General features: G+C 39.2%; 1 protein-coding gene across 1 annotated transcript in view; it reads left to right on the top strand.

The window, feature by feature from the left end:
• Positions 1-227: 227 nt before the first annotated feature.
• The window catches only part of UGT8 (UDP glycosyltransferase 8), a gene marked incomplete at both ends in the record, with an annotated part of 59,268 nt that continues 45,072 nt past the window's right edge, over positions 228-14,423 (top strand). The window contains one exon of the mRNA XM_082653482.1: positions 228-1,049. Within this exon, the coding sequence (XP_082509608.1) occupies positions 228-1,049 (822 nt within the window). The remainder of the gene's footprint in view (positions 1,050-14,423) is intronic.

Consider the following 14,423-nt stretch of genomic DNA (forward strand, 5'->3'; position numbering starts at 1 on the left):
TTTTAAATATATTTCAGTCTATGCCAGTTTTGCTGTCAATTCTATACTTTGAAAAATACCTTTCAAAAATAAAGAGGCAACTAGAACAAACATTGGGATAATTTTTAAAAGTGATCCTTAGGCAAAGTACTGGATCATCAAATACTTTGAAAAAGTGTCTTTGTGGTTGTTTTGAATGATAAGGGTTGCATTCTGGTTTCAGTAGTTTTCTGGTTGTCATTTCAGCTATGAAGTCTTACACTCCGTATTTCATGCTCCTGTGGAGTGCTGTTGGGATAGCGAAGGCCGCCAAAATCATCATCGTGCCGCCAATTATGTTCGAAAGCCATATGTACATTTTCAAGACACTAGCCTCTGCCTTGCACGAGAGTGGGCACCACACAGTGTTCCTCCTCTCTGAAGGTAGAGACATCACGCCATCTAATCATTACAGCCTCCAGCGCTACCCAGGGATCTTTAACAGTACCACCTCGGATGCTTTCCTGCAGTCCAAAATGAGGAATATTTTCTCTGGGAGATTGACAGCAATCGAACTGTTTGACATACTGGATCACTATACCAAGAACTGTGATATGATGGTTGGCAACCGTGCCCTGATTCAGGGTCTAAAAAAGGAAAAGTTTGACCTGCTGCTGGTGGACCCTAATGACATGTGTGGATTTGTGATAGCTCATCTTTTAGGGGTTAAATATGCTGTATTTTCAACTGGCCTTTGGTATCCTGCCGAAGTGGGCGCTCCTGCCCCATTAGCTTACGTCCCGGAGTTTAACTCACTCCTCACAGACCACATGAACCTGCTGCAAAGGATGAAAAACACCGGCGTTTACCTCATTTCCAGATTAGGGGTCAGCTTTCTGGTTCTTCCCAAATATGAGAGGATAATGCAGAAGTACAACCTGCTGCCGGAGAAGTCCATGTATGACTTGGTCCATGGGTCCAGCCTGTGGATGCTGTGTACAGATGTAGCACTGGAGTTTCCGAGACCCACTCTGCCTAATGTTGTTTATGTAGGAGGGATCCTCACCAAACCAGCCAGCCCACTACCAGAAGTAAGGTTTGCTGAGCTCCTTGGGAATCTTTTCTAAATATAAATGTCAGTTTGTCAGCTTTGAGTTTTGAAGAGATAGAGCTGGGCATTGTCGGGTAACAAATGCTATTCTAAAAAGTGGTTAAGACACAGAGCCTACCAAGGTCCCTTTATCTGTGGGTGCCTCACTCCCCTGGAACGCATTCCTACGTCAGAGGAGCATTTCGGTAATCCCGAGAGGCCACTCTGCCATATGGTCAGTAGACTGGAAAGTAGATTTTTGATTAAGTTATCACTGTAGTATAACAGAGAATGTAGTTAGATAGTTCGTTTTAATGAGTGTGAGTGATTTTGCTTTTAATTAAACACAGAGATCCTTCTATCTCCCCCAGAAAGCACAAACACAGTTGTCTGCATCTAGGTTAGGTCCCGTGAACTCAAATAAGTAGGATGACGTGAATAGTGGTTCTTCTTTCAGCAGTCCTGACCACTAGAAAGTTTATGTCCAACATTGAAAATGAGGTAGTAACTTCCATTCGCCTAGGAAGCTAACTAATTTTAAGTTAGTAAGCAAATGTAACTGTTTAAAGAAATCATGCCCCATTGTGATTTCATTTCAAAGATGGAATTAATTATGTCTTAACAAAACCCTTCTACTCTGAGTCAAACCTGAACTCTTTTTGCTGGCTGAGCTGTCAGCACATACCCTTGTGTTCTGTTCTCCATCCTAGTTTGTTTTTTTATTAGGTATCTCAAACTGGCAGGAGCCGTATTGCATATCAGTTGTTGTAGGGGATTTTCTAACCTCAGGTTGACGCTGGATTTAATCGCAACATCTAATGGCATTTACCAGAAGTGTAGGGCCTGTTCTATGATTTTTGCTATTGCAACCATTTCTACTCTTAAAATTCTTAAAGTAGCCACTCACGACAACTGTTAAATTGTTCATCCCTAACTCTGGTCACTACATTTAAGAAAAAATCTGCCAGGGCCTTGATGAAGAGTAAATCTAGTTTTTCTCCTATAGTTATCAGGTAAGCACAATCACTAGGCAGAATTTTCTCGTGGGGACATAAGGTGATTGGAATATACAGCCTGTAGACTTCTTTAACACCTCCATTAGAAGCATATTTAATAAATAATACTTTGATATATTTCATGTAACATGGAGAAATAGAACTTGCCAGATCTTTGGCCCATAAGCCCTAGATGCCGCTGGTAGAGGCTGTGAGAGTGAGCTCAGGCCTTCTCTCTGACACCAGCTGTGAAGGATAGGGGTTAGTCTCAGCATGTCTCAGCCATTTGTGAATTTACTTAAGCCCACTTCGAATCCCACATAGTCTCTGCCAGAGTCACTGTGTGATGTTTTATCCCTTTCCTAAAGGTAACTAAAATCAAACTTCAGAAGCAGCTTCCAAGAGACCTGGAAGCAAGTCTGTCTCTGCTTTAACTGAGTCGTTCGTAATGTCAGGCACATCAGCCGTACTCCCTCAAATCTTCATCTTTTCCCAAACAGGGTACTGCCCTTCTGCTTGCTCCTTTGGGTTTTTGTTCGAATGCTATCTCCCTTCTTCAGGTTGAAGAAGGAACCAATGATAAGGAATCTTCTGATTGCCTTTTTGTTTCTTCCATCCCTGTACCTTTTTCTTGAGTTGTAGCGGCTTGAACTATATAAGTACAGAGTACTATTGTATGCTTAGTCGAGTAGCATGGGTCCTTATGCCTGTCAGTTTCACTGTGGTAGTCCCCCCTTATCTGCAGCTTCAGTCATCCTCGGTCACCCACGGTCTGAAAATATTAAAATTCCATAAATAAGCAGTTCATAAGTTTTAAATTGCACATAATTTTGAGTAGCTTGATGAAATGTCACATAGCCTAGCTCTGTCCTGCCCAGAATACCCAGCCATCCACATGGTCTGCTCCTGACATCCAGCCGTTGCCATCGTAATGGCTCCATGATCCAGCATCGCTTGGAGCAGATGATCCTCCTTTTGATGTATCATCAGAAGGTCAACAGTAGCCTAACTCTGTGTCACGGTGCCTGCGTCATTCACCTCACTTCATCTGATCACGTAGGCATTTTATCATGCCTGCGTCATTCACCTCACTTCATCTGATCACATAGGCATTTTATCATCTCGTGTCATCACAAGAAGGGTGAGTAGAGCACAATAAGATATTGAGAGAGAGAGAAACCACATTCACATAATTTCTATTACAGTATATTATGATCTATTTTATATTAGTTATTGTTGTTAATCTCCTACTGTGCCTAATTTATAAGTTAAACTTCATCGTAGGTATGGATGTATAGGAAAGAAAAGGTATGTATAGGGTTCAGTACTATTCAAGATTTCAAGCACTCACTGGAGGTTTGGAACATATACTCTGTGGATAAAGGGGGGGCTACTCTACCTTGTTTTACTTTAAAGGCATCTTTTATGTGGTTTTTGGAGCCTCATATAAGGTTATTACCCAAAATGTTTTCTGATTTGCCATGATTTCTAGTTTGACGCTGGCTTGACCTACTTTGTGTTCTTTTTTCCTCTTTGGGCTTTTTGTAATGATTCTTTTGAAAACGTGCTCTTTATTTACAATTATTGCTTTAGCTGTGACAGTTAGGTGTCACACTCAGATACATACACATCTGGCATGTGCATGTGTTACGTATGTGGACCAGATAAGTATATTATTATCATGGAAAATCTGTTAGGTTGTAAGTGTGAAGGGCCTTTTTCACTTCAGTGTGCCATTTACAAAGTTCTTCAATAGGGAGTATTTTGAAGAATGATGTGTCTTATCCTTTCATATAGTCCTCACACTAGTGAGGCTTTATATGTGTAGGAACACGTGTGTTCCTATTGCGATTTCTCTAGTAGATTTGTCTGATACAGTAAACTGTACCTCAGGTTTCTGAAAGTTAATGAGTTTCTCAAATGCCGGTATTACTTACAGGTCATGGTTGTGACACTAAAATAATAGAGCCCAGCAAGTGGCCTCCTAGAACACATGATTCACTAATAACAGCTTAATTGTTAACTGCCTTGGTATCTTACACTGGCAATGGATTAAATTTTCCAGATGTCTGGAAATGATTTGACAGTGGGATTTCATTTCACAACCTGGGATGAAAAGATAGAGAAAATGTCTAAAAGACATTTTCCAGGAGCTTTCATAATGTTTGAGCCCAAAGAAACTCTAGAGAGCATCTAGTTCAGCTCTATTTTTCCTCCTCAAAATACAAAAATTCGTTTGTCACACAGGAGATGAAAAGAATTTGAGTGTCTCGTCCAGGCCAGAGTTTGTGGCACAGCCAAATGAATTGTTTTGCTATTAAACAAAGCCAAGTGGATTGTTTTGCTATTAGTTAGATATTTTGTCAAGCTGCCTGCATCTCTTGTCACTCATTTTACTCATTTACACATTTAGAGTGTATACAAAACTATGCAGAGACAATTTTGCTGATCTTTATTTGCTATCTCAGAGATTGTGAGGACTTAATATGAGAGTCACATTACACCATTTGGACTCTTCCTTGTGCTTTACAGATGTAATGATAGAAATCAGGCAGAACCCAAATGCTTTTGATTACAAAATGTTGCATTGGTGTAAAGTGAAGAAATTGTCTGCCTTGATAATAGAATCATTTCTAAACGCATGCGCCTAACTTATCATACTATTTACTACCGGGCTGCCTACAGTAGGAGGCCTTAAAATGTCCTTAAGGGGAAGAGGTTTAGGTTGGATTATATCCATATAGTGGCTTATCTCTATCTTTACAGGGTGGTAGAGAACATGGAAACAAATTAAAAAAATAAAAAGCTTTACTTAGGTCAGGAAGGAGGTCTGTAAATAGATCCCTATTTGATTAGGTCCTTCAAGTATTAAATGTAAATGAAATAATAACATCTTATAGAGGGTGACTGTAGCTTTTAGTGGTTTGATTAGGGGGTAATAACAATAATACTACCAAAGAATAGTACATTTACTTAGGGAGTCTTTTGATGATTAAAATTCACGTTTCAGGTGATAATTTTTAGATGATTTCCCATTGGTGGGAAGTGGTCTAGCCCTGTCAAGCAGTTGACCTCAGCCACTTTTCAGCTTCTATAGCCCTGAACCGTAATTGCACCTAATGGATTGTACCTTAATTATTGGTTTTTCACATGGCTTTCTCCCTAGCTAGGGTGTGGATGCCATAAAGGGTGGACACCAAGGTGGGTAACCTCTGTACCCTGAGTGCCTGGAAAATGGTAGCCACTCAATGAATGTTTAAATGAATTGCATCAAAGAGAAATAGTTGCCAAAAAATAGGTGATTGAACTAGTACAACAGTGTTGTTAATATTATAACCATTATTTGTTTATTCCAAGTTATGTCCAGATGCCATTGCAGCCATTAAGTAACCAAACTTTCCAGGTTAAGTTATTTTAATAAATTAGAATAGCCACTTAATGATACTGATATTGAGAAAAGGAGATCATCATACATTACCCAACTGGTGAGCTAAATGGTCTCTACTATGTTCCAAACATACATGTGAACAGGGCTAGTAATGCAAGTCAGGGCAGCTGTTGCTGTGTCAAAGATGATTTGGGGTGGTATGGCACTCATTTGGTGGACCTCAGAGGTGCTTTATGGCCAGGCTAGGAGTATGAAAGGCATTTTCATTTCACCATTTGTAGAGACATTCTTAATTTAGGGAAACACAGTCCTGGGGAAAGATACAGATAAGAGATAAACAGATAAGAAAGAGCAAGAGGCCAAGGACAGTGTCATGAGATACTCACTGTTTGTCATTTTGTAGTTTGCCTGAACTCCCTCACAGAGAAAGGTTTGGGGGCAAAAAAGGGACATTGTGCAATGGATTCATTAGATTACCCACTTGTGAGAAGATCAGGTCATGAGAAGAAGAATAAAACCAAGAAGCGAGACAGTGGCTTTTTTATTTAGTTTTCATTGAGTCACCTAGAAGCCATTACTTATTATTACATATGGAAATGGAAAGCTGGCTCCCCAAGAGTGAATGGATGTCTAAGCTGAGTTATGGGACCAGAGTCCTTGGGGCTAACAGTTTGATCCAGGGTTGCACGGCAGATGTGGAAAATTAAGGCCATTTTAATAGTATGTTGCATATAAGTTATCTCTTGAAATATAAAGCTAGAGATAAAATTATAACCATTGTATCATATTGATTAAAATGTCCCCTTTTAAATAAGTATCATTTAATCAAAATATATATCTTTTATAGTAAGTTCCTTATGTTGGATACCATCACTCACAAATAATTTTTTAGGATGTCTTCATCCATGCAGTACTACTGTGCTATATTGGTAGCTGTGCAGGAATCGGAAAATTGAGAACTCTAATATTTGGAAGAGATGAATGATTTAATTCCAATTACTGATTCTTAGCTTAAATATTCACCACAACATGATAGTTGGGCATAAATAATAGATTCCCTGTGGGAACTCAGTAATGTAAATGTTGTTGCAGATATTTCTTGCAAAGGTTTTGTAGGTTGATTGTATATTTTTGTCTTTATTGTAGTAAGAAACCAGATTACCTGGCTAAGTGAATCTATCCAAGAAGTAAATCAGGCACTGTTGCAAACATCAATAAGTTACTGTTTAGTTCACTGATAGTGGTAATTTTCTAAGAAGCACTGTAGTTTTAAATAGCTTATCAGTTGCTTCTGTAAGCATCATAGGCTTAAAAGGATTTCCTGATACATTAGGAGACCCGAATATAATTGAAATTGCAGAGTCTGACATGATTTTTAAACACCTTCCTCCCTCTGCTGTTAAGTGTTTAAGCTTTAAGATGCCCTGCAGAATTGTTTGTTTAGATATTCATTCAAACGCTGGCGATGTCAAAGGAAATATTTTTTAACTGATCATTTTCTACAAATGATAGTTCTCATAATTAAATTGCTTTGGCACCAGTTTTTAGAATGATATTCTTCACAAATAATCTCATTCCAAGCCAAACAGTTAAATTGCTACTGTCAATGAGTTTGTCAGATCTATTCCTGAGTGCAGATTTTGACAGAGAGGATGGAGTGAGCACGAGCTTCTGAAGAAGCAGTGGCACTGGAGACAAGCTACCTATTTCATAGTTTGTTTACGGAATTTTTTATACCAACTTTCCAGGGGCTGCAGCAAAGTAGCAAAGTGGAAAAACATGGGCCTTTTCAGCCAAATGGTCCTGGCTTTTAGTCCTGGCCTTCATAAGACTCTTTCGGACAAGGGAGGGAGTCAGCCTCGTTAAAATGAGGACAGCAGTGCTTACCTCCGAGGGTTTCCATAAATGAGCGCAATGGCAATAACTAGTGGTGGTAGTTGTTGCTCTTATTATTGTTGTGATAACTCGTTATTTAAGATGCGCTGTAGTTACTGAATCACTATCACTTGCTGTCGTCCACCTGGCAGATAGAAGAATGGTTTCAGAGGTGTAGGGAGTACGTGGAGGAAGTGTCTATGGTGTCACGTCTACTCATTTTAGGGGTTGGCACTTGGTACTTCTACTTCCATCTTGGGGATGTTTATTTCCCTTTCTTTCATTGTCTTTCTCACTGAAGTAGAATGAAAATGACAAGTGAGATAGGTGCCCCTTAGACCGTCTGAGCGTCTTAAGAAATGAGCAGAAGCTGACAGGTATGTGTTGTAAGGGCAGGAGAATTAAGGAAGTAGCCCTCTGGTACTTTCGAATGCTGGCTTCTTCAGGTTCAGTGATCCTATCTGTGGTTTTTCAGTCCTTTAAGTGGAGGAGCAGGGATTCTGCTCCTGTTCTGCCGCCTCCAGGCTTGTTCCTTCTCCTTCTGGGCTTCCCATTCCTGAGGGACCTTGGGGGAAGCTCCAGACAAATAAATACCTGCCTTCTAGACAGAGATTCTACCCAGATTCTCCTCCACACTCAGGCCCTGCTGAATTAGCTTATTAGATGAGGTAACCCATAACCCTCAAAAAAAAAAAAAAAAAGTTTGAGATTTTCTTCTAAGATCTAGAGTGCAGACTGCAGTCAGCCTCGGTGTTTATCCTTACTTCTTCCTGTATCTCTATAGCCAGCCCAAGTTGTAGCTTTTGTATACTGTAATTCCTTCTCACTCCGCAGTATTGTTTAGATCAGAATCTCATCACGTTCGTTCTTGTTAAAACATGGATTGTAGGGCCAGTTAGGAGATCTGGGATGGGTGTACTAATCTGTAACGAGTTCCTAGGTGATGTTGATGCTGCTGGTTTAAGGACTAACCACATTTACATTCAGACAATAAGTGTGAACTGTACATTTTAATTACATTATGTAATATATTTTGTATGAGAATCATTTTTTTCCTGATCATTATATTTTCTCTTCTAGAAAATTATTTTCAGTATAAATTGTACCACCAGAAATGTATATACATATCTAGATTCCCCTTGCTTTAGGAAGCAGATCTACATAGAACATCCATGTGCAGCCATGTTAATAATAGGTAAGGTCTTCAGTACTAAAGTCCTTTAACTTTTCTCCCTATTTTCCTTTATCTCTATCACTGTTTTCTTTTTAACATCTTTATTGCAGTATAATTGCTTTACATTGTTGTCTGAGTTGCTGCTGTATAACAAAGTGAATCAGCTATACATATACATATATCCCCATATCCCCTCCCTCTTGTGTCTCCCTCCCACCCTCCCTATCCCACCCCTCCAGGTGTTCACAGAGCACCGAGCTGATCTCCCTGTGCTGTGAGGCTGCTTCCCACTAGCTATCTGTTTTACATTTGGTAGTGTATATGTGTCCATGGCACTCTCTCACTTCATCCCAGTTTACCCTTCCCCCTCCCTGTGTCAAGTACATTCTCTACGTCTGCGTCTTTATTCCTGTCCTGCGCTAGGTTCTTCAGAACCTTTTTTTTTTTTTACATTGCATATATATGTGTTAGCATATGGTATTTGTTTTCCTCATTCTGACTTACTTCACTCTGTATGACAGACTCTAGGTCCATCCACCTCCCTACAAATAACTCAATTTCATTCCTTTTTATGGCTGAGTAATATTCCATTGTATATATGTGCCACATCATCTTTATCCATTCATCTGTCGATGGACACTTAGGTTGCTTCCATGTCCGGGCTATTGTAAATAGTGCTGCAGTGAACATTGTTGTACATGACTCTTTGAATTATGGTTTTCTCAGGGTATATTCCCAGTAGTGTGATTGCTGGGTCGTATGGTAGTTCTATTTGTAGGTCTTTTTTTTTTTTTTCCGGTATGCGGGCCTCTCACTGTTGTGGCCTCTCCTGTTGTGGAGCACAGGCTCCGGACGCGCAGGCTCAGCGGCCATGGCTCACGGGCCCAGCCGCTCCGCGGCATATGGGATCTTCCTGGACCGGGGCATGAACCCGTGTCCCCTGCATCGGCGGGCAGACTCTCAACCACTGCGCCACCAGGGAAGCCCTATTTTTAGTTTTTTGAGGAACCTCCATACTGTTCTCCATAGTGGCTGTATCAATTTACATTCCCACCAACAGTGCAAGAGGGTTCCCTTTTCTCCACACCCTCTCCAGCGTTTATTGTTTCTAGATTTTTTGATGATGGCATTCTGACTGGTGAGAGGTGATACCTCATTGTAGTTTTGATTTGCATTTCTCTAATGATTAATGATGTTGAGCATTCTTTCATGTGTTTGTTGGCAGTCTGTATATCTTCTTTGGAGAAATGTCTATTTATGTCTTCTGCCCATTTTTTGATTGGGTTGTTTGTTTTTTTGTTATTGAGCTGCATGAGCTCCTTGTAAATTTTGGAGATTAATCCTCTGTCAGTTGCTTCATTTGCAAATATGTTCTCCCATTCTGAGGGCTGTCTTTTCATCTTGTTTATGGTTTCCTTTGCTGTGCAACAGCTTTGAAGTTTCATTAGGTCCCATTTGTTTATTTTTTTTTTTATTTCTATTTCTCTAGAGGGTGGGTCAAAAAGCATCTTGCTGTGATTTATGTCATAGAGTGTTCTGCCTATGTTTTCCTCTAAGAGTTTGATAGTGTCTGGCCTTACATTTAGGTCTTTAATCCATTTTGAGTTTATTTTTGTGTATGGTGTTAGGGAGTGTTCTAATTTCATTCTTTTCCATGTAGCTGTCCGGTTTTCCCAGCACCACTTATTGAAGAGGCTGTCTTTTCTCCATTGTATATTCTTTCCTCCTTAATCAAAGAGAAGTTGACATATGTGTGTGGGTTTATCTCTGGGCTTTCTATCCTGTTCCATTGATCATGATTTCTTATTTTGTGCCAGTACCATACTGTCTTCATTACTGTAGCTTTGTAGTATAGTCTGAAGTCAGGGAGCCTGATTCCTCCAGCTCCGTTTTTCGTTCTCAAGATTGCTTTGGCTATTCAGGGTCTTTTGTGTTTCCATACAAATTGAGAAAATTTTTGTTCTAGTTTTGTGAAAAATGCCAGTGGTAGTTTGATAGGGATTGCATTGAAACTGTAGATTGCTTTGGGTAGTAGAGTCATTTTCACAATAATGATTCTTCCATTCCAAGGACATGGTATATCTCTCCATCTATTTGTATCATCTTTAATTTCTTCATCAGTGTCTTATACTTTTCTGCATACAGGTCTTTTGTCTCCTTAGGTAGGTTTATTCCTATGTATTTTATTCTTTTTGTTGCAATGGTAAATAGGAGTGTTTCCTTAATTTCTCTTTCAGATTTTTCATCATTAGTGTATAGGAATGCCAGAGATTTCTGTGCATTAATTTTCTATCCTGCTACTTTACCAAATCATTGATTAGCTCTAGTAGTTTTCTGGTAGCATCTTCAGGATTCTCTATGTATAGTATCGTGTCATCTGCAAACAGTGACAGCTTTACTTCTTCTTTTCTGATTTGGATTCCTTTTATTTCTTTTTCTTCTCTGATGTGGCTAAAACTTCCAAAACTATGTTGAATAATAGTCATGAGAGTGGATAACCTTGTCTTGTTCTTGATCTTAGAGGAAATGGTTTTAGTTTTTCACCATTGAGAATAATGTTGGCTGTGGGTTTGTCATATATGGCCTTTATTATGTTGAGGTAAGTTCCCTCTATGCCTGATTTCTGGAGAGTATTTATCATAAATGGTGTTGAATTTTGTCAAAAGCTTTTTCTGCATGTATTGAGAGGATCATATGGTTTTTCTCCTCAATTTGTTAATATGATTTATCACATTGATTGATTTGCATATTCAAGAATCTTTGTATTCCTGGGATAAACCCCACTTGATCATGGTGTATGATCCTTTTAATGTGCTGTTGGATTCTGTTTGCTAGTATTTTGTTGAGGATTTTCACATGTATGTTCATCAGTGATAATGGCCTGTAGTTTTCTTTCTTTTGGCATCTTTGTCTGGATTTGGAATCAGGATGATGGTGGCTTCATAGAATGAGTTTGGGAGTGTTCCACCCTCTACTCTATTTTGGAAGAGTGCGAGAAGGATAGGTGTTAAGTCTTCTCTTAATGTTTGATAGAATTCGTCTGTGAAGCCATCTGGTCCAGGGCTTTTGTTTGCTGGAAGATTGTTAATCACAGTCTCAATTTCAGTGCTTGTGATTGGTCTGTTTATACTTTCTGTTTCTTCTTGGTTCAGTCTTGGAAGGTTGTGCTTTTTCTAAGAATTTGTCCATTTCTTCATGGTTGTCCATTTAATTAGCATATAGTTGCTTTTAGTATTCTCTCATGATTTCTGCAGTGTCAGTTGTTACTTCTCCTTTTTCATTTCTAATTCTATTGATTTGAGTCTTCTCCCTTTTTTTCGTGATGAGTCTGGCTAATGGTTTATCAATTTTGTTTATCTTCTCCAAGAACCAGCTTTTAATTTTATAGATCTTTGCTATCATTTCCTTCATTTCTTTTTCATTTATTTCTAATCTGATCTTTATGATTTCTTTCCTTCTGCTAACTTTTGGGGGTTTTTGTTCTTTCTCTAATTGCTTTAGGTGTGAGGTTAGGCTGTTTATTTGAGATGTTTGATGTTTCTTGTTTCTTGAGGTAGGATGGTATTGCTATAAACTTCCCTCTTAGAACTGCTTTTGCTGCATCCCATACGTTTTGGATCATCGTATTTTCGTTGTCATATGTCTCTAGGTATTTTTTGATTTCCTCTTTGATTTCTTCAGTGATCTCTTGGTTATTTAGTAGTGTATGGTTTAACCTCCATGTGTTTGTGTTTTTTACATTTTTTCCCCTGTAGTTTATTTCTAATCTCATAGCTTTGTGGTTGCAAAAGATGCTTAATGCAATTTCAGTTTTATTAAATTTACCAAGGCTTGATTCGTGACCCAAAATATGATCTCTCCTGGACAGTGTTCCATGAGCACTTGAGAAGAAAGTGTATTCTGTACTTTTTGGATGGCATGTCCTATAAATATCAATTAAGTCCATCTTATTTAATGTATCATTTAAAGCTTGTGTTTCCTTATTTATTTTCATTTTGGATGATCTGTCCATTGGTGAAAGTGGGGTGTTAAAGTCACCTACTATTATTGTGTTACTGTCGATTTCCTCTTTTATGGCTATTAGCATTTGCCTTATGTATTGAGGTGCTCCTATGTTGGGTGCATAAATATTTTCAATTGTTATATCTTCTTCTTGGATTGATGCCTTGATCATTATGTAGTGTCCTTCTTTGTGTTTTGTAACAGTCTGTATTTTAAAGTTTATTTTGTCTGATATGAGAACTGCTACTCCGGCTTTCTCTTGATTTCCATTTGCATGGACTGTCTTTTTCTATCCCCTCACTTTCAGTCTGTATGTGTCCTTAGGTCTGAAGTTGGTCTCTTGTAGACAGCATATATACAGGTCTTATTTTTGTATCCATTCAGCCAGTCTGTGTCTTCTGGTTGGAGCATTTAACCCATTTACATTTAAGGTAATTATCAATATGTATGTTTCCTTTACCATTTGCTTAATTGTTTTGGGTTTGTTTTTGTAGGTCTTTTCCTTCTCTTATGTTTCCTGCCTAGAGAAGTTCCTTTAGCATTTGTTGTGAAGCTGGTTTGCTGGTGCTGAATTTTCTTAGCTTTTGCTTGTCTGTAAAGGTTTTAATTTCTCTGTTGAATCTGAATGAGATCCTTGCTGGGTAGAGTAACCTTGGTTGTAGGTTTTTCCCTTTAATCACTTAAAGTATGTCTTGCCACTCCCTTCTGGCTTGCAGAGTTTCTGCTGAAAAATCAGCTGTTAACCTTATGGGGATTCCCTTGTGTGTTATTTGTTGCTTTCCCCTTGCTGCTTTTAATATTTTTTTCTTTTTATTTAATTTTTGATTGGTTAATCCATGTCTTGGCATGTTTCTCCTTGGATTTATTCTATATGGGACTCACTGCGGTTCCTGGACTGGATTGACTATTTCCTTTCCCGTATTAGGGAAGTTTTCAACTATAATCTCTTCAAATATTTTCTCAGTCCCTGTCTTTTTCTCTTCTTCTGGGACCCCTATAATTCGAATGTTGGTGCATTTAATTTTGTCCCAGTGTTCTCTGAGACTGTCCTCAATTCTTTTCCTTCTTTTTTCTTTATTCTGCTCTGTGGTAATTATTTCCACTATTTTATCTTCCAGGTCACTTATCTGTTCTTTTGCCTCAGTTATTCTGCTATTGATTCCTTCTGTAGAATTTTTAATTTCATTTGTTGTGTTGTTCATCATTGTTTGTTTGCTCTTTAGTTCTTCTAGGGCCTTGTTATACATTTCTTGTATTTTCTTCCTACTATTTCCAAGATTTTGGATCATCTTTACTATCATTACCCTGAATTCTTTATCAGGTGGACTGCCTATTTCCTCTTCATTTGTTTGGTCTGGTGGGTTTTTACTTTGCTCCTTCATCTGCTGCATATTTCTCTGTCTTCTCATTTTCCTTAACTGACTGTTTGGTGTCTCGTTTTTGCAGGCTGCAGGTTCGTAGTTCCCATTGTTTTTGGTGTCTGCCCCCAGTGGCTTATGTTGGTTCAGGAAGGTGTGTAGGCTTCCTGGTGGAGGGGACTAGTGCCTGTGTGCTGGTGGATGAGGCTGGATCTTGTCTTTCTGGTGGGCAGGACTGTGTCTGGTGGTATGTTTTTGGGTGTCTCTGAACTTACTAGCCAGCCTCTCTGCTAATGGGTGGGGTTGTGTTCCTAACTTCCTAGTTGTTTGGCACAGGTTGTCCAGCACTGGAGCTTGCTTGTCGCTGAGGGGAGCTGGGTCTTAGTGTTGAGATGGAGATCTCTGGGAGAGCTCTCGCCGATTGATAATACATGGAGTGGGGAGGTCTCTCATGGTCCAGTGTCCTCACCTTGGCTCTCCCACCTCAGAGGCTCATGCCTGACACTGGCTGGAGCACCAAGACCCTGTCAGCCACATGACCAGGTATGTGGGGAGTTTCTTTCCTTTTGGGAAGTCTGAGGTC

The sequence above is a fragment of the Grampus griseus genome (assembly GCF_964374135.1).
Source record: "Grampus griseus genome assembly, chromosome: 4".
Classification (NCBI taxonomy): Eukaryota; Metazoa; Chordata; class Mammalia; order Artiodactyla; family Delphinidae; genus Grampus; species Grampus griseus.